This window comes from Pan troglodytes, chromosome 5, assembly GCF_028858775.2.
Source record: "Pan troglodytes isolate AG18354 chromosome 5, NHGRI_mPanTro3-v2.0_pri, whole genome shotgun sequence".
Classification (NCBI taxonomy): Eukaryota; Metazoa; Chordata; class Mammalia; order Primates; family Hominidae; genus Pan; species Pan troglodytes.
In genome coordinates, this window is record NC_072403.2 from 98465 (window position 1) to 124794 (window position 26330).

General features: G+C 37.3%; 1 protein-coding gene across 3 annotated transcripts in view; it reads right to left on the reverse strand.

Moving 5' to 3' along the window:
* The window catches only part of LOC129144192 (MAM and LDL-receptor class A domain-containing protein 1-like), a 343347-nt gene that overhangs the window by 35339 nt on the left and 281678 nt on the right, over positions 1-26330 (reverse strand). For 2 of the 3 annotated variants that reach the window (XM_054685557.2, XM_054685555.2), the window contains one exon: positions 25199-25444. In XM_054685557.2, coding sequence (XP_054541532.1) covers positions 25229-25444 — 216 coding nt within the window. In that variant the 3' untranslated portion in view covers positions 25199-25228. Of the gene's footprint in view, positions 1-3650; positions 3728-25198; positions 25445-26330 lie in introns of those variants that run through there. The other variant, XM_054685558.2, reaches the window with a different exon arrangement.

Below are 26330 nucleotides of genomic sequence, written 5' to 3' on the forward strand. Positions count from 1 at the left end.
AAACATGATCATGCACTAGGCATCACTGTGCCACTCAAAATGCTTTTTTGTTTTTTTTATTGCATCTGAGAGAAATCTCAAGGTTGCAAACCTGGAGTCAGAATTGTCTCCATGTGTCTCAGTGGGAAGAGTATCGTGTGAAGAAATAAGTTGATTCTACTAATCAAAAGGAATTTTTTTTGATATCAGGTCATCCTCCGAATGAATTTATATTACCGAGTGGAGGGTCACATGAAGAAAATGGTCAAACAGCACCACCTAGAGCAAGAGCTGAGAAGTGCAGCGGAGCCGGGCTGTGTCAGGAAAGAAAAGCAAGCTGGGGCCTGGCTCAGCGCTCTCCCCTCTGCTCCTGTCTGCACGGAAAGATTAGGATGACAGTGGCAGGAAGCCTGTGCACCTAGTATGCATCACTTGAAGGGAACACACAGATTCCAGTAAACAGTTGGAAGGAAATGTTAATACCAGGCTCTGCTAAACAATATGAAATGACTCCTAGATGAGACAAGCGACTTTCATCAAAGTTCCCTGATACCTGAAAAGACAGCCCAGGGGATCCTGCACTACATGTGGTGTATGTAAATTAAGCGGGTTTTTTTCCCCTTTGTAATCAAGGCTCATACACAAACAAAATCACACTTTAGAAACGGCCTATTTCAACTTGTAACTAGCTTGCTTTCAGGGGCTCCAGGTCAAAAAGAAATAGAGCACAAAGACGCTTTCTCCTTAGGGATCATACACAAATTCACTCTGTCCGTTTCTTTCCCACATGGAGCAACAAAGCCATCAGACCTCTCCATCCACCCATCGGGTCCTTCCTGATTAAAGTGAGATAAATCACAGCCCTCTCTCTCCAGATGGCAGGCGACAAGAGGGGGATGCTTGCCTCAAGAAGTCCTCCCCATCCCTCTGCATTCATGCAAGCCCGAGCGGAGAGATGCAAGAAATTACGGATGCATTTTAATTCCCCAGACCCTGCAATTAAAAATGGAAATTGTTTGGCCACGCGTGTTGGCTCACGCCTGTAATCCCAGCACTTTCAGAGGCCGAGGTCGGCGGATCACCTGGGGTCAGGAGTTCGAGACCAGCCTGGCCAACATGGTGAAACCCTGTCTCTACTAAACATACAAAAATTAGCTAGGAATGGTGGTGGGCGCCTGTAGTCCCAGCTACTCGGGAGGATGAGGCAGGAGAATCACTTGAACCCGGGAGGCAAAGTTTGCAGTGAGCCAAGATCGCACCACTGCACTCCACTCTGGGTGACAAAGGAAGACTTCATCTCAAAAAATGTTTTTAAAAAATGGAAGTGTTGTTCTTTCATTTGTAAATGTGTTTTGGTAAAAGAGGGGCAGTTTAAGCAACCCTTTCTATTGTCTACATTGTTAAAATTCATCCGACATGGACTCTTGACTCCGTTTTGCCTGGGCAGACCCAATTCAAGCATTTACAACAGCTATAACCTCCTCAAATCAAAAAGAGGAATCAGCATTATTGCTAAGTTCAAATAAGGTCTTGTTTTATTTCATTTTTATTTTTGAATGCAGCCATTCCTCCAGGTGCTGTCATCAGGTAAGATTGTCAGTCCTGATTAGGTAAAGGTATTATTACAAAATGAAATTCTTAAAAATTCAGTGTCTAACTACACTTTTAATAAGCCTTTCCCCCTCCCCTATGTATTCTCCCTTAGACACCCCTTCTCAAATTTAAAATCACAGAAACTAAAATATGATGCCTAAAGAGAGCCTAGCGACTGCCCAGTCCTCTAACTTGATGAGTGGGAGTACTGAAGCCCAGAGGAGGTCAAGTAATTTGTTCCCAATGTCTTAGATAAGAAGAAAATGACCAGCTGGGAAATCCCCCTCATGTCAAGGCAGAGGCACAGGGCCACAGACTGTGGTTGAATTGTGCCACACTCCTACATCCTTCTTCAGGAATCACAGAACATTCCTGTGTTGAGTCGGAGTCACTGACTTCCTTTTCAGGCTGATTGAGTTCTGTCCTTACGGGCTGTGACAAGAAGTTTTGGTATTATGCTACACCAAGACCATTTATCTAGTTCAAGAAATGAGCACAGTCCTTAGAGCCCAGCAACTTTCCCCATGTCCAGTAAATGTAGCTTCTCCATTAGAAGCTGTCAGAATGGAGCCTTCTGGCTCATCTTGATTTTGATTTGTGCAAGAATGAATGATTGTGCTAAGACAGCTTTCCTAGCTGATAGAGAGCGAAACTTTTTTCTCATAATCTATAAAAAAATTAAATTAGAACTTTTTTCTCATAATCTGTGAAAAAATATTAAATTAAATCTGGCTCGTCTTGATTTAGATTTGTGCAAGAATGAATGGTTGTGCTAAGACAGCTTTCCTAGCTGATAGTGAGCAAAACTTTTTTCTCATAATCTATAAAAAAATATTAAATTAGAAGCATAGAGTTTATTTCATGACTTTTATCTTCCTGCAATTTTCTTGTGGGCATAAATGATTTGTTTTTATCCTGCCTGCCCCCCAATCCCCTTTCCAAGAGACTAAAAGAGTATCTAGTGCAAAGTAGAGACTCAAATATTTTTTAATAAACAGTGATCCCAGCCACCCAGTGCATGTTGCCAAATGCCAACCCCATAAATGATCAAACACATCATCTCATTCAGCCAATCAAAATCAAGTGCTACCTATTTTTTTAAGTTTTCATAGCCCTTGGGCATCTGCTTTCTCAGCATTTCCCAAACTTGAGTCATTCTCATCCTGCCTTCCTAATTTTGCTCTGTCAATTACCTCTACTATTATTTATTTCATATATTTTTAAATAGCCCCACTTTTGAAACTTAAATACATGCCTTTTAAAAGGAAGCTTTCTTACTACTATACATCAAAAGCCATTATTACTTGTTCTAAGTACTCATAACAACATGTTTACAACTATTAAAATTTAGTCATGTGCATCCACATACTCTCTAAATTCATGGAGCATCTGCACACACTTTAAGAAACAATTCTGCATTACTCACTCAATTTTCTTGACATCCTTCTGAGGCAGGACAAACCTTGGGCCCAAAGAATTGAGGTAGGAGTCCAAGCAAGTTGCCAGCCACATAAAGGCAAACCTTGGCTCGGAAGTCAGGACTACCAGCCCCTAGGTTATGGTTCATGCTCTTTCCTCTGCTCTCCAGAACCTCCTATCTCCAAGTGTAGTTAGCAGCCCAGATGCAGCAGCATCCTCTAGAGACTTGTTAAAAATGCAGAAGCTCAGGCTCCACCCCAGGCCTATGCAGACTGAATCTGCATTTTAACAAGGTCCAGGTAATTCACATGCACATTAAGTTTGAAAAGGCCTGGTCTAGATCAGCGGTTCTCTAACTTAGCAGCACATTAGAACCATCTGTAGAGACTTTAAAAATACCAGTGCCTGGGCTTCACCTCCCAGAGAATCTGACTTAAGTGTCTGGGGTTTGCCCTGAGTCTAGGTATTTTTAAAAACCCCTCAGCTTATACAAAGCTGGCAGGGCCGGGCACAGTGGCTCATGCCTATAATCCCAGCACTTCGTGAGGCCAAAGTGGGAAGATTGCTTGAGTCCAGGAGTTTGAGACTAGCCTGGGCTAAAACCCCATCCCTACAAAAAAAAACCACAAAAAGTAGTTGGGCATGGTGGTGGCACATACCTGTAGTCCCGGCTACTCAGGAGGCTGAGTCCTCGCTTGAACCCAGGAGGTCACGGTCTGGTCAACAGAGCAAGACCCTGTATCAAAACAAACAAACAAGCAAACAAAAAATGCTAGCAGCTTACCAGCTAGGGAGGCCTGTAGAGCCAAGTTTTCCAAATGGGGCTACATTAGTTGTTCCAGAACTTTAGCTGCATCAAAACCACCTGGATGGCTTGTTCAGCTACAGAGGGTCTGGCCATGCCCCTAGAGTTTCCAGCTGAGGGTCTGGAATGAGGCCCGATGATTTGCATTTCTAACAATCTCCAGGTGATGCTGATGCTGTGGGTCCAGGGACCACATTTTGAGAATCTATGCTAAATGAATCGGAGAAGACCAAAGCTCAAACTTATTCCAAGAACTTTTCAAGGCCCACCTGCAAGTTGTAGTGGAAGTAAGCATCTAAGGGTGCAAAAACGTTTCACTGTAGACTAAGGCCTTTTACCTGAGCTCTCAAATGTTCACATTTCTCTTATCAACCTAAATAACAAACAGAGAGAGGCTCTCCACAAGAAAAAGATATTCGTTTGGAAACAGAGCCTTGCAATAGAAATAGGCAAGCCAGAGTAAACTATATGCATATTCACGGAGGTAAAGGAAGACAAAAGAAAAAATGAGGAAGATTATATGATCATTTGGAAATGATTATCCTTGGCTACAAAGATCAATAACAAAGGTGATGCCAGGCCCAGGTTGGACAGGCAGTTGTTGGGCAAATATCCTTCAGAAGCATTGTTGTGTGCAAAGTTGCAATGGGCTTTGTGCAAGATTGTGTTTTTTGCAGTCTTCTGTGATAAGTTTTTGTTATCAGGCATACAAGCGCAAGAATCCTTTTTTGCATGGCCTTCCCTGGCTCTATTTGTCAGGGTTTTGGTTAGGGGAGGGGTATTTTTAACACTCTCAATGTAAAAAATGCCATAAGGTAGGTACCCCAATTGCTTGTTTCGTCTTCATAAAATAACTTTTCCACTCGAACAAAGTCTACACATAAATTGTAAAAATACCCTGGCATGCAGTCCCTGGAAAAGCCTGGAGTCATTCTCGGGGTTCCCACCCAGGTGGGCAAGCGTAGCCACCACAGATAAACACAAAGTAGGGGTGCCCGCTGGGGTTCGGCGGCAGGCAGTGGCCCTGGTTCTGATATTTGGCTGAAAACACAGCTCCTCTTTGTCACCCTCAGGACATTTCAGCTATTTCCTAGATAATAATCTCACTTCACCCTGCACAAAACAGGCACATGATCATGTCACTCTGACCTGGTTTGAGTCCAAGGAGACTTTTGTTTTTAAAATAATTTAGGTTAGTAGTTAAAATATGAACTTTGGGCCAGGAGTGGTGGCTCATGCCTATAATCCCAGCACTTCGGGAGGCTGAGGCGGGCGGATGACTTGAAGTCAGGAGTTGGAGACTGGCCTGGCCAACATGCTGAAACCCCATCTCTACTAAAAAAAAAAAAAAAAATACAAAAATTAGCTGGGTGTGGTGGCGGGCACCTATAATCCCAGCTACTTGGGAAACTGAGGCAGGAGAATTGCTTAAGCATGGGAAGTGGAGGTTGCAGTGAGCAGAGATCTTACCACTACACTCCAAAACAAACAACAAACAAAAAAATTCTAGAGTCACAGTGAAAATCTTAACAACCTGCTTCTACTACTCATTTTTTTTAATTTTTATTTTGACCTGATTTTAGACTGATAGTAAAATGCACAAATAACACAAAGTGCCCCCTATGTCCCTCACCCTACTTCCCCTAATACTAACATTTTCAGAGCCATCCTTATTTTCTCTATAAAAGAGCAGAATTCTCCTTTTAGAGATTTGGAAAGATAATTAAAAGATAAGTTACAAAATACAGTACCTGACACGTATAAAATATTAAATAAATATTAGCCATGCTTAATTATTTTGTTTTAAGTCTATATGAGTCAAGTTTTAGTAGAAATATGGGCTAGAAAAAAAAAAAACAGAAAGCGGGACTCTGTGATCCGACTTGGGCTTATAGAACAGACTGTACTAGTTTGTTCTCATGCTGCTAATAAAGTCATATCCAAGACCGGGTAATTTATAAAGGAAAGAGGTTTAATGAACTCACAATTCCACATGGCTGGGGAGGCCTCACAGTCACGGCAGAAGGCAAAAAAGAAGCAAAGGCACATCTTAAATGGTAGCAGAGAAGAAAGCTTGTGTAGGGAAACTCCCATTTTAAAACCATCAGATCTCGTGAGACTTATTCGCTACCACGAGAACAGTAGGGGGAAACCGCCCCTATGATTCAATTATCTCCACCTGACTCCATCCTTGACATGTGGGGATAATTACAATCAAGGTGAGATTCGGGCGGAGACACAGCCGAATCATATCAATGACTAATGAGAGTTATGTCCAGAACCTAATGAAAACCTGTCTGAGGCCACATTCCCTGTAAAGCAGATTTGAGATAGAGATTTGTGTAGAGAACATTGAACTGGGTAAAATCCTAGGAACTAACAACTGTGGCGAAAAAGCTGAATTGGATAAAGGGAGTTGAGATGTGAGGCAGTCACAACAAATACCTCAACTAATCTCAATGGGGAGCTGAGAAGCTGGGGTGACCCTTCAGAGTTGCCCTAAATTGAGGCAGGAGTATGGAGTTTTAATACCTTTCACTGGCCATTCTTCAGATACGAGTTGTCCCCAAGGATGGACATCAGCTTGACAAGTTATTAATTAGATCTCCTGAGAATAAATTCTAGAGAGAATCAGCTGAGAGGCATGATTTGCCAACACTCCCAATAGCTGGGCAAACTTCAAATTTGAGGGAGGATTTGGGTCACACACAAGAGTCTCCACAACCAATTATTCATGGGAAATTCTATGTAGGCAGAGCTATTTCATGGCCAGTTAATCAAAACTACATAATCTATTTGGTTAAGCAAAAGAAATTAAAAAGATAAAATAAAATCTATATATTAACACTCAAAAGTTTTTAATGCATTTGCCTTGCATTTCGTATGTTTTGCCTTGCATTTCATATGTTTTGCCTTGCATTTGTTTATTTGCTTTTAAGAACCTTTAGAGAACAATAATTACTAATATAATATGGAGTAGCACAGCACCCACAATTGCGTTTGAAATGTGAAATTGTATTAGTCAGCTCATGTTAATAACAGTACCCACTACTATGCTTACATTTATGAGAAGATTGTTAGTGCTATGGTGATATGAGGTGGGTTGTTATTAGACAAGTAGTATAATTTTTTTTAGATAATCACATTAACAGTATACTATAATAATATAGATGAACAAAATGTATGATTCGTAAAAGACCCTACTATTTTTTCTCTGGGGGTAGGCAGAAATCAGTGATGTATTTTTAAAATAACGTGATTTTTTTCTGTCATGTTAAATGTTTATTTATATTGTCTTTGCATCATATATATGTGTGTGTATATATATATATATATTTCCCCAGACTAGGCTAATGATCTCAAATGTTTCATACTTCTTGACAAAAGCTCAATTACCTAAAGAGCCAAAACATGAATATTTTAAGCTAAAACTCAAGTTGCTTGCTTAAAATTCACAGGTATCCCTTATTACCCAAGATAACCTGCTCTCCAGGATATAAGGAATTATTTATATTAACGCTACCCATTTTTACAACCCAAATCAAGTGCAATTGCATTAATATTCCTATGTCTTGTAGCACAATTTAATAATTCCATTTTTCTTTTCTTTGTTTTTTTGAGATGGGGTCTCGCTGTGTTGCCCAGGCTGGATGCAGTGGCATGATCACGGCTCACTGCAGCCTCAACCTCCCGGGCTCAAGAGATCCTTTCATCTCAGCCTCTGAGTAGCTGGGACTACAGGCATGTGCCACCATGCCCAGCTAATTTTTGTATTTTTTGTAGAGATGAGGTTTTGCCATGTTGCCCAGACTGGTCTGGAACTCCTGGGCTTAAGCGATCCTCCTGCCTCAGCCTCTCAAAGTGCTGAGATTACAGGTGTGAGCCACTGAGCCTGGCTTGATAGTTCCATCTTATTTCATGGCTATGTATGCCTGATGTTGTAAGTTATTTTATCACTACTTCCCATTCCCTCTTAACAATTATATTGTTGATCGTTTGTTGAAATAATGTTGGCCTCCTTTCAGAACTCATTGTGGGGCATACAGTATTTCCAGGAACTGAAGAAATATTTGAAAAATCTGTCTAATAAATTTCAAAACTGAAAAGAATATAAAGCCATATTTCAAGGATCCCTGTGAGCACAAAAGAACAAATACAAAGAAAATCCACATAGGCACACCCTAGCCAAACTGCCAAAAATCTGTGCCAGGAGAAAAATGTTAAAAGCAGCTGGAAAAAAAAGCATAAATCACCTTCAAAGAATAATTATTAGACCTCTTTAATAGATGCAATGGAAACCAGAAGGAAAAGGAATGTTATCTTTAGAGTGTTGAAAGAAAATAACTGCCAGTGCATTTGTTTTCTATTGATACCCAGGGCATTTGTTTTATTTTAGTTTCTATTAGTTTTCTATTGCTATGTAACAAACAACCACAAACCTAGAGACTTGCAACACTCATTTATTATCTCTTAGTTTCTGTAGGTCGGAGGTCTAGGATGGCATGGCATGGCTGTCTGCTTAGGGTCTCAAAAGGTAGTAATAAAAGTACAAGGTACGATGGCTCTATCTGGAGGCTTGGTGAGGGGGAATCTACTTCCTGGCTTATTCTCATTTAGATGGTTGGCAGAATTCAGTTTCTTGTGGCTACAAGACTGAGATCCTTGTTTTATTGCTGCCTGTCTGCTGAGGATTTCTTTCATCTCCTTAAGCCCACCTGTCATATCTTTTCATGTGGCTCCTTACATCTTTAAACCAGCAGTGGTATATCAAGCCCTCTTCTTATTTGCTTTTTCCCCTACTTTTTCTTTATTGTGATAAAATACACATAACATAAAATGTATTATTATCGAAACCATTTTAAGTGCACAACTTAGGAGTATTAAGTGCTTTCATATTGTTGCACAACCATCACCAACATCCATGTCCAAAACTCTTTTCATCTCACAAAACTGACATCTGTACCTATTACACAAGAATTATCCACTCCTTTCTTCCCTCAGGCCCAGGAATCTACCATTCTACTTTCTGTCTCTAAGATTTAGGCTATTCACTATACCTCAGATAAGTCTAATCATATCATTACTTCTTTTTGTGACTGGCTTATTTCACTGAGCAGTATGTCCTCAAGTTTTTTTTATTTTATTTTATTTATTTTCATTTATTTACTTATCTCTTTGGACAGAGTTTTGCTCTATTGCCCAGGCTGGAGTGCAGTGGCACGAGCGATTTCAGGTCACTACAACCTCCTCTTCCCAGATTCAAGCAATTCTCCTGCCTCAGCCTCCTGAGTAGCTGGGATTACAGATGCACACCACCACTCCCAGCTAATTTTTGTATTTTTAGTAGAGATGGGATTTCACCATGTTGGCCATGTTGGTCTCAAACTCCTGACCTCAGGTGATCCACCTACCTCAGCCTCCCAAAGTGCTAGGATTACAGGTGTGAGTAACCGCACCTGGCCATGTCCTCAAGTTTTATTCACTTTGTAGTGCATGTCAGAATTTCTTTCCTTGTTATGACTAAATAACATTCCATTGTATGCATTCACCACATTTTTCTGATCCACTCATCAGTCAATGAATAATTGGGTTACTTTCAGGTTTTAGCTATTGTGAATAATGTTTCTATGAACACGAGTGTGCAAATATCTCTTTGAGATCTTGCTTTTAATTATTTTGAGTATATACCCAAAACTGGAATTGCCGAATCATATGGTAATTATATTTTTAATTTTTTTGAAGAATTGCTTTCCTCTTCCACAGTAGCTATGCCATTTTACATTCCTTAACAGTGCACAAGAGTTCTGATTTCCACATCCTCACCAACACTTGTTCACTTCTGGATTGGTTTTTTGTTTGGTTTTGTTTTGGGTTTTTATTATTTTTGGGTAGTAATCTAATGGATGCAAGGTGGTGTCTCATTGTTTTGATTTGCATTTCCCTAATGTTGGTGATGTTGGACATCTTTTCACATGCTTATTGGAGAAATGTCCATTAAAATATTTTGTCTTCTTTGGAGAAATGTCCATTAAAATATTTTGTCTATTTTTGAATTGAGCTGTTGGTCTATTATTGAGTGTTAGAAGTTCTCTCCTATATTGTGGATATCAATCCCTTATCAGATATATAGTTTGCAAGAAGTTTCTCCCCTTCTTGGGGTTGCCTTTTTACTCTGTTGATAGTGTTTTAGGATGCAAAAAATTTTAAAGCTCTCATAAAGTCCGATTTGTCTGTTTTTTATTTTGTTGCCTGTGTCTTTGGTGTCATCCATTAAATCATTGACAGACACAGCATCATAAGGTTTCTGTCCTATATTTTCTTCTGAGAGTTTTATAGTTTTAGGTCTTATATTTAGTTTATGGATTGATTTTGAGTTAGTTTTTGAATATGAAGTTAGGTAAGGGTCCAACTTCATACTTTTGCAAGTTGATATCTAGTTTTCCCAGCAGCATGTATTGAAAATACTGGATTTTACCAATTGAATGGTGTTGGTACCTTTGCCAAAAAAAAAATATCACTTTTTCATATATGTGAGGATTTATTTCTGGACTCTGTAATCTATTCCACTGATCTATACATTGGTCTTTTTGGCAGTACCATACTGTTTTGTTTACTGAAGTTTTGTAATAAGTTTTGAAATCAGGGTGTGTGTGTCCTCCAACTTTGTTCCTCTTTTTCAGAATTATTTTGTCTATTTGGGGTTCTTTGAGATTCAATATGAACTTACTTTCTATTTCAGCTAAAAAATGTGACTGGTATTTTAACAGGGATTATATTGAATCTGTAGATCCCTTTGAGTGATACTGACATCTTAAGAATATTACGTCTTCTGATCTATGAACATGGAATATCTTTTCATTACCTATATTTTTAAAAATTTATTTCAGAAATGTTTTTTATTTTTTATTGTACAAGTCTTTCACCATCTTAATTCCTAAAGACTTTTATTCTTTTTTATGTTATTGCAAGAGAATTGGTTTTTTAATTTCCTTTTTGGATGGTTCATAGCTAATGTAAAGAAATGCAACCAATTTTTGTATTTTAACTTTACATTTTGTTGAATTCATTTTTTAGTTCTAACAGGGTTTTTTGTAGAACTTACAGGGATATTTACATATAAAAATTCTTTGTTTCCAATTTGTATGACTTTTATTGCATTTTCTTTATTCCTATTATTTTCTTTTTTGTTATGTTTTAAACTAATTGCTTTTGCTAGTACTACGAACAGAAGTGGCAAACATGGATATGGATGGACATCCTTTCCTTATTCCTGATCTTAGAAGAAAAGCTTTTAGTCTGTCACCAATGAGTATAATGTAGCTGTGAGTTTTTCATACATGGCTTTTATTATGTTGAGGTGGTTTCCTTTTATTCCTGGTTTGTTGAGTATTTTTATCCTGAATTAAATATTGAATTGTATCAAATGTTTTTTTCTGCATCAATTGAGGTGACCACGTGTTTTTTTCTTTCCTTTGTTCTGTTAATGTGGTGCATTACATAGACAGATATTCCTAGGTTGAACCATTCCTGCATTCCAGGAAAAAAATCCCACTTGGTCATGTTGTATAATCTTTTTAATATGCTTCTGAAATAAGTTTGCTAATATTTTGTTGAGGATTTTGCCTAAATGATCATAAAGGATATAGGTTCATAGTTTTTTTTGCAGTCTCTTTGTCTGGCTTGAGTCTCAGGGTAATGCTGGCCTCATTGAATAAGTTAGAAAATATTCCTTGTCTTCAATTTTTTGGAAAAATTTGAGAGGATTGTTGTTAGTTCTTTTTTACATACTTGGCAAACTTCACCACTGACACTAATGGGAGAGTTCCAGGGCTTTACTTTGTTGGCAGATCTTTTATTACTCATGAAATCTCTTTGCTAGTTGTAGGTCCATTCAGATTTTCTATTTCTTTGTGCTTTAATCTTGGTAGGTTTTACATTTCTAGGAATCTGTTTATTATACTTAAGTTATCCAATTTTGTGGCATGTACTTGTATATGGTACTCTAATCTTATAATCTTTTTTATTTATGTAGAATTGAAAGTAATGTCCCCACTTTTATTTCTGATTATACTAATTTGAATCTTCTCTCTCTCTCTTTGTCTATCCCTCTCTCTGTCTCTCTCCCTTTGTCTCTCTCCCTAGGTAAATTTCGTTAAAGGTTTGTCAATTTCACCAATCTTTTTGAAGAATCAATGTTTGATTTCTTTGATTTGCTTTATTATCTTTATATTATTTATTCATTTCTATCAAAGCTTTTCACTTCTACCTGCCTTCAGAATAGATCCAGAATCTTCCCACTTCTGACCATCTCTACTGCTCTCTCCCTACCTAGCTCAAGTCACCATCATTTCCTTATTCAGTCCTTGGAATACTCCCCAACTGCTCTTTCTGCTTCCATTTCTGACACTAGCCAACAGTTGGCAGTTTGCTGGTGATGTCGTCTAGACTTTGGTGTTGCTAGTACCTGAACTTACAATAACAGCTGAGCTGTAGTGATCTTCCGTTGAACATAAAGATTTGCACATATCAACAACATTAAACAAGGTCACTCCGTAGACTGAGAAATAAAACCACACAAAAAGAAGGCCACTCTATTCATTTCTGAACACAGACAAAAAAAGATCACAGTGTAAACTCGAAACTCCTCAAATATTCATTCCCCTTTCCTGACTGACATGAGTATTGTATTTTAACCAATTATAACTTTCGTTCAATTTCTCTCACCTCCTAAATAAAATTTGTTCAGATATACAATTACAGAATTATCCTATTTCTTGAAAACATCCAATCAAAGGAAAATTCTTGCTTCCTTGAGCCCTTCTCTAAATGACCCAACACAAGTCCAAATCCCAGAACAAGTTCCTCTTGTTAAGCCACGTCCCAGTTTCTCCTAGTAGGCTATTTTCCTTGCTTAGCAACTATCAATAAACCCAATCTTGTTACAGGTGGTCATTGACGATGGGCATCAATAACCCCCTTCTATCTCTTCTCAATGTAGCAAACACAGTGATTGTGGCAAGTCAGATCTTGCAAGTCTTCTGTTCAAAATGCTCCCAGTCTCATTTAAAAGCTAGTGTCCTTACAATCACCCACAAGGCCTCGGCTGAAATGATCCTCAACCTTGGCTGCACATAATTTAAAAACTGTGAATGCCAGGATTCTACCCTAGAGATTGTGATTTAATTAGCCCTGCCTCAAGACTTTTTATTTCGACTTTTATTTTAGATATAGTGAATACATGTGCAAATTTGTTACATGGCAATGTTGCACGATGCTGAGGTTTGGAGTACAGATCCCATAACCCAGGTAGTGAGCACAGTACCCAATAGGTAGTTTTGAAACCCACCCACCTCTCCACCCTCCAGTAGTCCATTGTCTATTGTGTCCATATTTATGTCCATGTGAACTCAATGTTTTAGTTCCCACTTACGAGTGAGAACATGTGGTATTTGGTTTCCGTTTCTGTTAATTTGCTTAGGATTCCAGCCTCCAACTCAATCCATGTTGCTGCAAAGAACTCTGAGTGTCTCTCACACACAGCCAATGTTGGGAACCATTGCTCTAGGTGGGCTGCTCTTCCTCAGCCTTATTATCCTATAATTGTTCTCTATAATCAACCTCGTCCAGCCACATTGGTCCCCTTGCTATTGTTCAAATTCACCAGATGTATTCCTGTCCCAATCCCTTAGTTCCTTCTTTCTGCTTAGAACACTCTTTCTTTTCTTTTGAGATATCTCAAAGCTTGTTTCCTCACCTTCTCAAGTCTTTGTTACAATGCCACCTTGTAACTGAGATGTACTATGACCACTCTCTTGGAAATTGCAAAGTTCCCTTGCCTTCCCCCATTGCCCTTTCCTTGCCTCATTTTTTTTTCTGCAGCATACATCCCTTCTAAAAATAGTACATAATTTATTCACTCATTATAAGGGTCAGTCTCTCCCAAGCTAGGAAGCAGGGCCCTAATATTAATCCTCTTTATGCCTTATTTTACAGAGCTATAAATTAGTTTGTGCATGCAAATTTACTTCAAACACTGTCAGCTATAAAGTAAGTGCTTAAAAGTAAGCATGTGAGTATTTATACTACATAAATTAACTAAATTATTATGTGGTCTTTTAGGTGTCTTTCAACGTATAACCCAAAGAGATAATTATATCACATCAGAAGCAGTGTACATTTCACTCCCTACAGTGGTGTGTTTCTGTAAGGCAGGGAGACGTCGATTGCTTGGATGCTTGGAACACTTAGTGTTAGGTGGGGAAGGCTCTTTCCACCCCCTTTTTACCTATCACACACATTGCTAACCTGAAAATGGAAACAAAATGAACAAGAGTAGTGGCATGTGAGAAAAGAGAAGAACTGAATAGTTTCAGCAGATAAGCAACAAAAAGAAAAGGAAAGGCAGTAATACTTCTAACACAATTTTAAGAGTGAAGAAGAACAATGATCTTGTCAAAAAAAATAATATCCCAGCCGAGCTCAAAGTATGACATGGAAAAAAAAATCCACTCTCTCCACAGTCACCATTAATAATCTAATGTATTGAAACTTAATCTTAAATAATTACAGAAAAAGGCTTTCTTGTTAAATGCCTGACTTTTATTCTCAATAGAATTTTCAATGGCGGAACAAGAATCACTTATTTTCACTACTATCCTGAATGCTCCTAACTTAACAACATGATTATCTGCAGCAAAGATTGATCAAAATAACATGGGTTATTTATCAGATTTTACCTGACTATAGAAATAGTTTTCACTTTTCTTTATCGGAGATCAGTGACTTCCATAAATGAGGGTGAATGGACGTTTTCTCCACTTCTTGATTTCATGCCACAGAAATGATGAGCCTTCACCAGAAACAACCTCCCATTAGGGTCTTTCACAATGACATCTGTCTAGAGGGGTTTGTCTGAATAGAAAATAGTTGTCTAGATTTTAAACTTGAGGACAATGAGAAGAGAATGGAAATCCAGTTTACTAAGGAAAAATAACTAGATAGCCTTTTTTTCCCTACAGAGACTTATTTGCCAATATGCATCTAATAAAAGGGGAAGATACTCAATAATTAGCAAGTGTAGGTATATTTTCAGACTTTTTTTCCTTGTATTCAGGGCTATGGAAAAAGAATATAAGATAGAACATAGAAAACAGCAGCTCATTTTTCTAGACCTTACAAAATTAAAAGTAATTTGTAATTATACAGAGAGACACATCATAGAAATCCTTTAATATTATAATTAAGATGAAGTATCTCCAATCTAGCCAAAAAGGCCTACTCAGAAACATTTTTCAGAAAATACACTGAAAAAAGTAGTCCTAATTCAAAGACTGACACGCGCACACACACACACACACACATCTCAAAACATATAGAGCAGAGAGTTGCTATAGGAAATTCAAGCCTTCTCTTAATGCATTTATGTAATAAAAGAAAACATAAGTCTCAGTGCAGAGTAATGCAATTATTCTTGGTCAATACTGAGTACATAAGATACATGGCTTGCAAAGTATCAACACACATAAAAGGACTTTGTCTCTATTATGCATCTCTGCTGTGGAAATGCCAGTGTCTAATGCACATATTTCTGTATTTAGCAGATATACCAGTTTGAGGAAAATATATAATCAGCATCTAAGATTGAATAAATAAATAAATAATAAATCACTCCTTTTCCTTGTACTATTCAACCTTGGCTAAGGTTTCATTGAATTCAACTACTCAGTAGAGACTTACATGTTTTTTTTTCTCATGAGTAGACAGAAAAGTAGAATATAGGAAATTGTTTAGAATTTTTTCATAAAATTAGTACATGCACTTTGGACTAAATAGGTTTTAGACAGAAATAAATTATAGTGCTCACTAAATGTTGTTTGGAAATATTAAAATGTCTTTACAACTTACAGAGCTGCTTAAGTAAATTTTGGCTTTCTTGCCTGCATTACATAGCACAGCCAGAACAAAATAGTTTATATATGTCCTGTTAATACAATGTAGGTGTGAGAAAATGTACCATTCATACTATTTGACACATAATATCTTCATTTTCCAGTATACACATTATCTCTTGGAACGAAAGAAAGCACTACATAAAGTAGCATTATTTATTTTAGTCTTGATGAAACAAAGTATTTGTTCACAAAAATAGGAACTTATAAATAGTATTTGCGTAATCATGAAAAGTGAAAGTAAATTTCAAAATGGACTTCAAACACAGGGACACTGCCACAGTTTTACTTTGTTGATATGATTGTTTATTAGCATAAAGTTTTGGGGAAACATTTGGCAAAATGTGTTGAATGTCATTAAATGACAATTTAGGCCAGGCATGGCAGCTCATGCCTGTAATCTCAGCACTTCGGGAGGCCAAGGCGAGTGGATCACCTGAGGTCAGGAGTTCGAGACCAGCCTGGCCAACATGGCAAAACCCCATCTCCACTAAAAATACAAAAATTAGCTGGGCACGGTGGTGCTCACCTGTAGTCTAGCCACTAGGGAGGCTGAGGCAGGAGAATCACTTGAATCCGGGAAGCAGAGGTTGCAGTGAGCCAAGATCGCACCACTGCACCCCAGCCTGGGCAACAGAGCAAGACCCTGTTTCAAAAACAAAACAAAACAACAACTACAAAAAACTCAAACCCCAAATTTCCCTTTTTATGATCTATCCTAGAAACAATTCAGAGTAACAATTTTGATCTAAAAAAAAATAAAGATAAGCTTTCAAAAATGATGAGGTAGCATTTTGATTGGCCTCAACATCAAATAACCCGTCCAGGAGAAATGGACTTTTCAGAACACTGGAACTATGGGAAGACACCTAGGTACTGGCTCTGCTCTCTGGAGCTCACTCCTCATCTGCCTTCTTTTAGGGTTTGTCCTGATGCCAAGTTTGACTTGAGAGCTAAGATGTGCAGATCATGTTAAACATTCCCTTAAATGAAAACATACAGAGTATTTGTCTAGTTCCTCATAAATGGCAACATGATCCCAGGTCTAAAATCCACTCTGGCACTGAACTTTTCTGATACACTGTAATTTCGCTATGTCCAGGCAAAAATTACATCCAACAGTGATTCACCCTGCAGCCTGTCCCTTAGAGTTTCTGAAGGTCCAGAGAAGTTTTGTTGAGACATGTTCTATTTGTCATGCTATGTAGGTTTTTCAGCCCTTCAGTTATCATAAATGAAAATCAGAGATAATTTAACATCATAGTCAGTGTGTGGTGTTTTAACTGGCAGAGAGAGAGAGACTCCTTGAAAACCTGTACACCTGGGTTACATTTTAAGTAACTGCACTTTTATATCATAATATAAATAAGTATGGAAACATTCGATTAAATTATCCAAGGCTATCAAAATTCTGCAAAACTTCCTAACCTCTATGTATCCCAAACAGTTCTTGAACAAATCCAATAACTTGTTCTCTCATTTACCAAAATTGGTTGCAATATATGTTTGCTGTTTTTTTCTACAAAATCTGAAAATATTTCAAGGCACTGAAGACCTAAATTTTTAGCAAACTTAATAACCCGTTTGAAGTAGGTCATAATCAGTCTCATGTAAAAAAGAAAGTAAATTGTGTTAAAGATGGTTGTGAAAGTGAGAAAAATTAAAATAAATAGCATTAAAATATTAAATGTTTGAAATTCAAGAATAGCAATGGTCCTTTTTAGGAGGATTTAAGTTCATAAATAGAAATCCTGAGGGTGGCATTGCCTTTTCCTCCTTATAAGAAACCCCTGTTTTTTGAAGCAGTTAAGGTCTCTGTAAGAGAAGTGATATGCTCATTTGTTCAACATTAGAATCGCAGCCTAAATTTTGCATGCTTCCTTCAAACCTTTTTGCTGCAAAGAAGACAAGAAAAAAAAAAGACTCCTACTTCTCTGTATTCTTCACTGTGTCTTTACCTCACCTCCACTCATTGCCAGAATCTTTAATGAAAGGATTCACAAAAATGGGATGAAGAATTAGCACTTCTATGAATAAACAGATTCACAGTATAAAAATTAGTTTTTTCAAAAAAGCAGGCAAAAAAAAACCCCTCAAAATAAGACTTTAGAGAACTGGAGGTCGTTTGCTAATTTTCTAATTCAATTCCCTATGAGGGTGGGTCCCTTATCCAAATAGTGATCTTTTATTTTCCTTTTATGTCTAAAAAATTATCTTTTAGGTCCCCGAAAAGCACTATAAGAATTAAAAGCAATTTAATACATTTCAGATTATAAAAGGTACTGTGATTAAAGAAATAATTACTAAGGAGAAAGTATTAAGTATTATTTTTTAAAGACATTCATTCCTTAAACTTCTCGACAGCATTTACTAAGTGACCATTTGACATATTAGAGACTAAGGGCATCGTTTCTCCTCCAAAAGTGAAGTTTTGATCATTGGCTTCAAACTTCCCATTGCTTAAACTGCTCATGTAGGGAACTTTTCACATTTTCTAAAAACATCATTCTCAATGTAATGATGACCTTAAAAGGATAGAAAAGCTATACGATTTGTAGTTAAGAACGCAGGTTTTGGGCCAGGTGCGGTGGCTCACACCTGTAATCCCAGCACTTTGGGAGGCTGAGGTGGACGGATTACGAGGTCAGGAGATAGAGACCATCCTGGCTAACACGGTGAAACCCCGTCTCTACTAAAAAAATACAAAAAAAAAAATTAGCCAGGCGTGATGGCGGGCGCCTGCTGTCCCAGCTACTCGGGAGACTGAGGCAGGAGAATGGCGTGAACCCGGGAGGCAGAGCTGGCAGTGAGCCCAGATCACACCACTGCACTCCAGCCTGGGCAACAGACTCCGTCTCAAAAAAAAAAAAAATGTAGGTTTTGGAGGCAGACTGTGTTTAAAATGGAATTCTAACTGATAAGAAAATAAATGACAAGAAAGTTCGTAAAGTGAGGAAAATAGTACCTCTTATATTTATTTTGCTGATTAAAAGACTATATAGGTAAGGTTCTTAAACCATGTACATTTGGTAACAGTCTTAATGTATATCAGAGACAGCCCTAGAACTGTTAATCCCTGGCAGAACTTGCAATAGACACTCTTCTTACACAGCAAGAAAACTAGAAAACATCTTAAGAAATTCCTAAAGTATAATAATAATAAAATAAAATAAAATTGCTGCTGAGGACTTACCTACTTTCTATTGAATATATTCTCCAACTTCCTAGAGTTAAAATAGCTACTTGTTTACATCTCTATTCCAGTTATCATTACAACACTATTAAATCGATACATTTCTTACCTAATAGACTAAGCTTCTTTTCTTAATTTTTAAAACAAATTTTATTATGTATATTAAAGATATACAACATAAGGTTATGTGATACATACAGATAGTAAAATGGTTATTACAGTGAGGCAAATTATCCATTATCTCACATAATTGCCCTTTTTTTTCTTTTTTTGTGGCAAGAGTAGCTAAAACTTACTCATTTATCAAATCTCAAATCTCAAATCTGTTATTAACTGTAGTCCTCAAGTGTTATTAACTGTAGTCCTCACGTTGTACATTACATCTCTAGACACATTTCTCCTCCATATCTGTTACATCATATCCTCTGAGCTACATATCTCCATTTCCTTCCCTTGGCCCCTGCCTCTGGTAACCACTGTTTCATTCTCTATATCTGTATATAATTTTTAGATGCCACACATAATTGAGATCATGCAATATTTTCCTTCTTGTGTTTGGCTTATTTCACATAGCATAATTTCCTCCAGATTCACCTAGGATGTGAAAAATGGCAGAATCTCTTTTTTTAAGGCTGAATAATATTCCACTGTTTTTTAGATACCACAGTTTATCTATCTGTACATCAACAGACACTTAGGTTGTTTTCATATCTTGGCTATCAAGAATAATCCTGCAGCGAACATGGGAGTGCAGACAGCTTTATGAAGTGGTAATTTCATTTTTTCTGGGTATATACCCAAAAGAGAGATTACTAAATCATAGGGTACTTTTATTGCTAATTTTTTTTAGAAACCTCCATACCATATTCCATAATGGCTGCACAATTCACATTTGCACCAACAGTATGAGTACTCTTTTCTCCACGCTCTTACTAAAATGTGTTACGCTTTTTTTTATTATAGCTATCCTAATTGATATGAGGAGGTATCTAAAAGAGTTTTGGATTTGTATTTCCCTGATGATTAATGCCAATGAAATGTGGAATATCTGTTCATATACCAGTTGATTATTTTTATGTCTTCGGTGGAGAAATGTCTATTCAGGGCCTTTGCCCATTTTTTATCTATTTATCTATTTCTGAGTTGTATAAAATCTTCATAAATTTTGAATATTAACCCCTTTATCAGACATATGGTTTGCAAATATTTTTCCCGATATGCAGGTTGCTATTTTATTTTGCTGAGTGTTTCCTTTACTGTGCAGAAGCTTTTTAGTTTGAGGTAATCCCATTATTTATTTCTGCTTTTGTAGCCAGAGCATTTGGTGTGATATTAAAAAACCATTGCCAACTCTAATGTCAAGGAGTTTTTCCCCTAAGTTCTCTTCTAGGAGTTTAATGATTTCAGGTCTTAAATTTAGGACTTTCTTACATTGTGAATTTATTTAAGTGTACGGTGTAAGACAAAGGTCCAATTTCATTCTTTCGCATGAGAACGACCAGATTTTCTGGCACCATTTATTGACGAGACTATTTTTTCCCTACTGTGTCCTCTTGGTGCCTTTCTCAAAACGTATTTGGTCTTTTATGTTTAGATTTATTTCTGAGCTCTCTGTAATAGATTATGTTTCTCGAGGGAAATGATCACAATTTCTTCTTACCAAATCTCTTGGTATAGAAAAGATGCTCATAAGGTTTTTTGTGGGTCGCAGCATGGCTGCTTGCCAATGTATTAGCAATCAGCAATGGCCCTGATTTTTCTCGTCATTCTCATGTATGTTTTGAATGCAGAGGAAAGAGTCTCTCCAACTCTTTGCGCCACCACACTTCTGGAAAATGTCTGTGTTCCTCCACTGTCTTGACTCAAAACCACCTTGGTTTTCACCTCGGGTATGGGTAATCAATAAAATGGGATGCTTCTCTTGCCTTTCCTCTTGCCTTTTTTTATTGTGTTCAATAGCACAGTTATTAAAATACTTTTGGAAAAGCTTATCCACCAACAGACAACCTTCTTTTTTTTTCTTCTTCTGTATTACTTTTTCAGGGATGCTAGGATAGTTTTAGAATCATTTAAGTAGAATGCAGAAAGAATGGAGGCATTGCCCTGGAAAAGGACAAACTGAAAGGAGACTCTTAAAGGTGGAAAAATATATAGAACTAGGCAGGATCTATAGTTCTATGACCATAGAACTATTTATTGATACACTATCATTTGAAATCACATTTGTAAGCAGTATAAAGTCTTCTACTGCTAGTTGTACTGAAATAGCAACTGCTTACGATAATAAGAATACTATGATGTTAAAAATGATTTAATAAATAAATGTTTATAATACATATATTGTGATAAGAAAATATAAGATCTACCCTCTTTTTTATGGGGGGGTGGCAGACAGGGTCTCTCTCTGTCACCCAGGCTGTAATGCAGTGGTGTGATCTCAGCTCACTGCAACCTGCACCTCCTGAGTAGCTGGGATTACAGGTGTGTGCCACCATGCCCTGATCATTTTTATATTTTTAGTAGAGATGGGGTTTTGTGATGTTGGCCAGGCTGGTCTTGAACTCCTGGCCTCAAGTGATCCACCTGCCTCAGCCTCCCAAAGTGCTGGGATTACAGGCTTGAGCCACTGCATCCAGCCAGATCTACCCCCACAACACATTTTTAAGTGTACAATACATTGTCATTGACTTTAGATACCATGTTATACAGCAGATGTCTAGAGCTTATTCATCTTGTTTGACTGAAAATGTATGCCTGTTGATTAGTAATTTTCCACTTCCTCTCCTCCCAGAACCTGGTTACCACAATTTTACTCTGATTCTACAAATATGACTACATGGATACCTCATATAAGTGGTGTCATGTGTTACTTATTTTTCTACGACTGGCTAGATACATCCTTGCTCTTGTGTTTTGAGCGCTATCCTGCATATATTTCAAACGTTATTCTCCAACAGGGCAAAACTGAAAGTTAGCAGGGCGTTTTCATTCATCGCCACTAGTTTAAAGAGAATCTGGTTTGTTCTCACCGGCAAGTCATTTCCATCATGCAGAGGTCTCTGTTCTGACTGTCTTCATCATACAATGCTCACTTGAGTAGTGTGCACTTTACGTTCAGAGAGTAAATATGTACATATAAATATCTGCTGAAGGAGTCAGTAATGCACTCACAGCAATTAGTTTCATGTGCTCCCTTTGGGCACTCAGTTGGAAAATCGCGTATCTTCCTGGATGAAATACAACCTGCATCCTCACCAGGCACAAATCTGGCTTCAAAATTGAGATTAAGAGCGTAAAACAGGCTCTCTCCCTTTAACAAATAAACAGAATGTAAAATTATTTCATCAACAACAGTAGCTTTTAAATATTCTGAAGTACAAGAAGCTTGATTAAAGGCCAAATCAAAGTAGCACTTGCGATTTTCATCACGCGGACTGTGAGCAGAAAACTACAGCTCTAAGATTGCTTTGAAGTGGTGCAGCCATTTGTATGCCTATTAAAGATTTCAAAACTTCAAGTCCTGTACAGGGTCTGGGTAGTCTGGGTAAACCTTTGGCCATTCTGCTCCATACATATAACAATTTACTGTCAATGGAGCATGGCACATTTTTAAATATTCCTTTCAGTTTCTCTCCATAAACTTCTGCCCATTACTAATACTGAACTCCACAAATGAGATCCTATAATTGTCTACCGGACATATTTGCAAAAACAATAAGAAACGCCTTTTTTTCCTTCGTGTACATCCATTAATCTTTCAGGAATCATTCATGTAATTTGTCCTAATTAGATATATTATCTATCCAACTGATCTGGTGTTCAGATGGATGCACATATCCATGAATCCTGAGTGAATTTAAGAAAAGAATTCTCCGTAAGCAAGATCAAGTGTCTCAAAAACTTTTGCTAAGGTTAACTTTAGTAATGATTTAAAACCTTTAACCACACTTTTGCCTCGGTAAGAGCTCAGGAAAGGCTGCCCCAAAGTACTTTGAACTGAAGGAGATTGGGAGGTACCCCAGGAGCAAGGTCACTCTGATCTTCCCTGACCTTTCTTTGTGAGCGCTGGTCATAAAGAAATTATCTGGCTTATCTTGCCTGAAATTAGGTCACAAGATCCTCATTCTAGAGGGGTCCTTTCCTGTTCCCAGGGGTGAAGAAATTCTACACAAAGGAGTCAAGGAGACTCTGAACACAGAGGCTTTGCTAAGTTTCCCTGCTCAGTCTGTTACCATTGGATCATACCCTTTTGTCCGATCACATTTCAAAATGGCTGTTTGTTCTTCAGCAAAACTAAGCAGAAAAATACACAGTTTTCTAAATAGGAAAAGGGGCTGAAAAACAAATAAAAACGAAAAAATAAAATAAAGCACATGCTTTTCTCTGGGTCTTTGCATCTTCATTTCTGAAGGCTCCTGTGTCAAGTAAAACTTTGATAAACAAATTTGTTATGCTTTTCTCTCATTAAACTGTCTTTCATTCTCGGAGTGTCAGCTGTGACCCTTATGATGGGTGAGGAAAGGTTTTTGTCACACCTTTCTGCCCCTATACCTCCAAATACTACATTACAAGAGAATGCTCTTCAATGTCAACTTTAATGCTTTTCAGCTATTATGATTCTGGTGATGTGGTATTTAATTAGGAGAAAGAAAATCTTTAATTAAACAACAAAAATAAGGTAATCCTGTTTAACCCTTAAAAACTAGTGAATCTTTTTTTTTTTTTTTTTTTGAGAGGAATCTTGCTCTGTCACCCAGGCTTGAGTGCAGTGGCGCGATCTCGGCTCACTGCAAGCTCCGCCTCCTGGGTTCACGCCATTCTCCTGCCTCAGCCTCCTGAGTAGCTGGGACTACAGGTGCCCGCCACCATGCCCTGGCTAATTTTTTTGTATTTTTAGTAGAGACAGGGTTTCACCATGTTGGCCAGGCAGGTCTTCAACTCCTGACCTCAAGTGATCCGCCCGGCTGAGCCTCCCAAAGTGCTAGGATTGCAGGTGTGAGCCACCGCGCCTGGCCAAACTCATGAATCTTTAAAAGAATCATTAAATCTGCTGCTCTGCACTCCTCGGTGTCTATCAGAATCATACACACATGTGCACAGACAAGCATGCACACACACATGCACACGCACACACACATGCACGCACACACACGGACACACAGGCATGCACACACACATATGCAGACACACAGGCAGACACGCGCACACATGCACACACACACACACTTGCATGAACACATGTGCAGAGCTTAGAATGGTCTATTATGCATGCAGGATACACATTCTGAACAAAGTAAATACACGTTAACCCAATATAAGTTAGCACCCAGAAATATACACTCTCTCGAATGAAAAATATCTTTAATAAAGGACCTTTAATTAAAAGTTCTTTAATCGTCTCAATCCAGAATCATGTGACCCAAATTTTTCTTGATTAGTCCATTCAGCTCCTGTAAGAATACAACTGTTGCACTCACTAAATATGTTGTTTAAGTAAATATAACTTAGGAATATACAGTATGTCTGATTTTCATATGCAAATCTTTTCCATAGATACAGATTAAGAAAAATAAAGTGTGACACTTTTCAGAAAACATTTTTAATATTGTCAGATTCATTGAGATCTGAGGGTAGGAGTGGTCAGAGAGAAACATCAATTAGTACTAGAAAGACAAAGTAACTGAAGGTATAGTGTAAATTCTTTCTATGTGTACATGATCCCAGAATCTAAATAATGATTAGGTTTTAAAATACATAGTTGACTATATGAGATCCATTTTTATGGCAACATTTCTGGCCTGTAATTGATATTCTCTCCAAAAAATTTAGTCAAAGAATTAGACAAACTCCATCTGTGATTTGAAAATATTGAATTTTGAATAGAAACACAGAATTTTAAGGTACAGTTTTAAATTTTGGTTGGCCTTACATCATTTTCCCAAACACAACCTTTTTGCTTTTTTTGAACTCCTGGGTGATCCTGAAATATGAATATTATTACATGCTCATTTGAAGTTCTGAATAAAATTAATGGAGAAGTGAATATTTATAAAAGTATATTTAAAATATGCAAAATAATTATAATTTTTTCATAATATTTATAATTAAAATATTTGGATGCAATAATTTCAGCTGCAAGCATAGAATATTTTCCATATTACTGCAAGAGAGGCCTAAGGACTAGACCAGTTGTTTACCTTTTAAAATATATATATATATATATATATATATATATATATATATATATATATTTTAGGTTTCAAGAACAGGTGATATAATCCACACCCTGTATTAGGTATTCGTGACTCTAATACATTTTATATTTTGATACTGAGAAGAGCTTAATTCAATGTTTAAAACAGCAACAACGACAAGGGAAAACTTACACTTGCTTTGTGTACTGGTCCTTGGTAGTGATTTATAGGAAATTTCACATTCCTGGGACACACTGATGTCATCTAGAGCAACGGTAGCATTTGATGACAAAACAGTAGCTTCCAAAATTAACTATAATTACAGAAAGATAAAACTGTTAAAAACACATCACAAAAGTAATGTCTTACAATCATATTTCTTTGTGTAGAGGAACCCTATTTACATCTGTCCCATTCTCCAATCTAATTTTAGAAAACTGTTCTGACCAGAACATCCTAATTTAAATTTATAAAACCATAACTGCTTTGACAGCGTCTTATGTACCTTAATGCCAAAGGTAACCTTGTTTCAATTAAAGTGGTAACATTCATCACGAGTGAAGGGCTCTCTTCTCATTGGAGCCATTAAGAGTCATATGCATTTATAATGAGCTCTTTGGGGTAATCAACTGTGTGACTTACAACTCAATTTAATTGAGATATGAATTGATTTGTAATCAGTGTGCTGAAGGCAATGATTTATTTCCATATTAAAATATTTAAATATTATATACATTCATACAAACATAATATATATTATATACATACACAGAAACATACTCACTGTAGTAAAGCACACATCAATAACCACATACAGTGGTTGATAATATTCATATGCTGAAGCACTCAGAGACATCTATTTAATTTTAGTTTATTCTAACGCTGAATAATGACTGATATAATTTGTTTTCTTTCTTGTTAATTACTCATATTATGTTGTTATTCCAAGAAGAAAAAAAGAGAGAGAGAGAGAGAAAGGAGGGAAAGGAAGAAGTAATTTATGCCAGGAATCTTATGAACCTGCATAGTGGACCACCAGTCCAGGACACAGACAGAAGGTACATTTCTATCCTATCAAGGAGGGTCTCCAATCTCAAGGATCATTAAATTTACTTGTGCCAGGGCTCAGAACATGCTATCTCAAAATACAACACCTTGGATTCAGAACATGCTGTCCCAAAATATAGCACCTTGGAGTC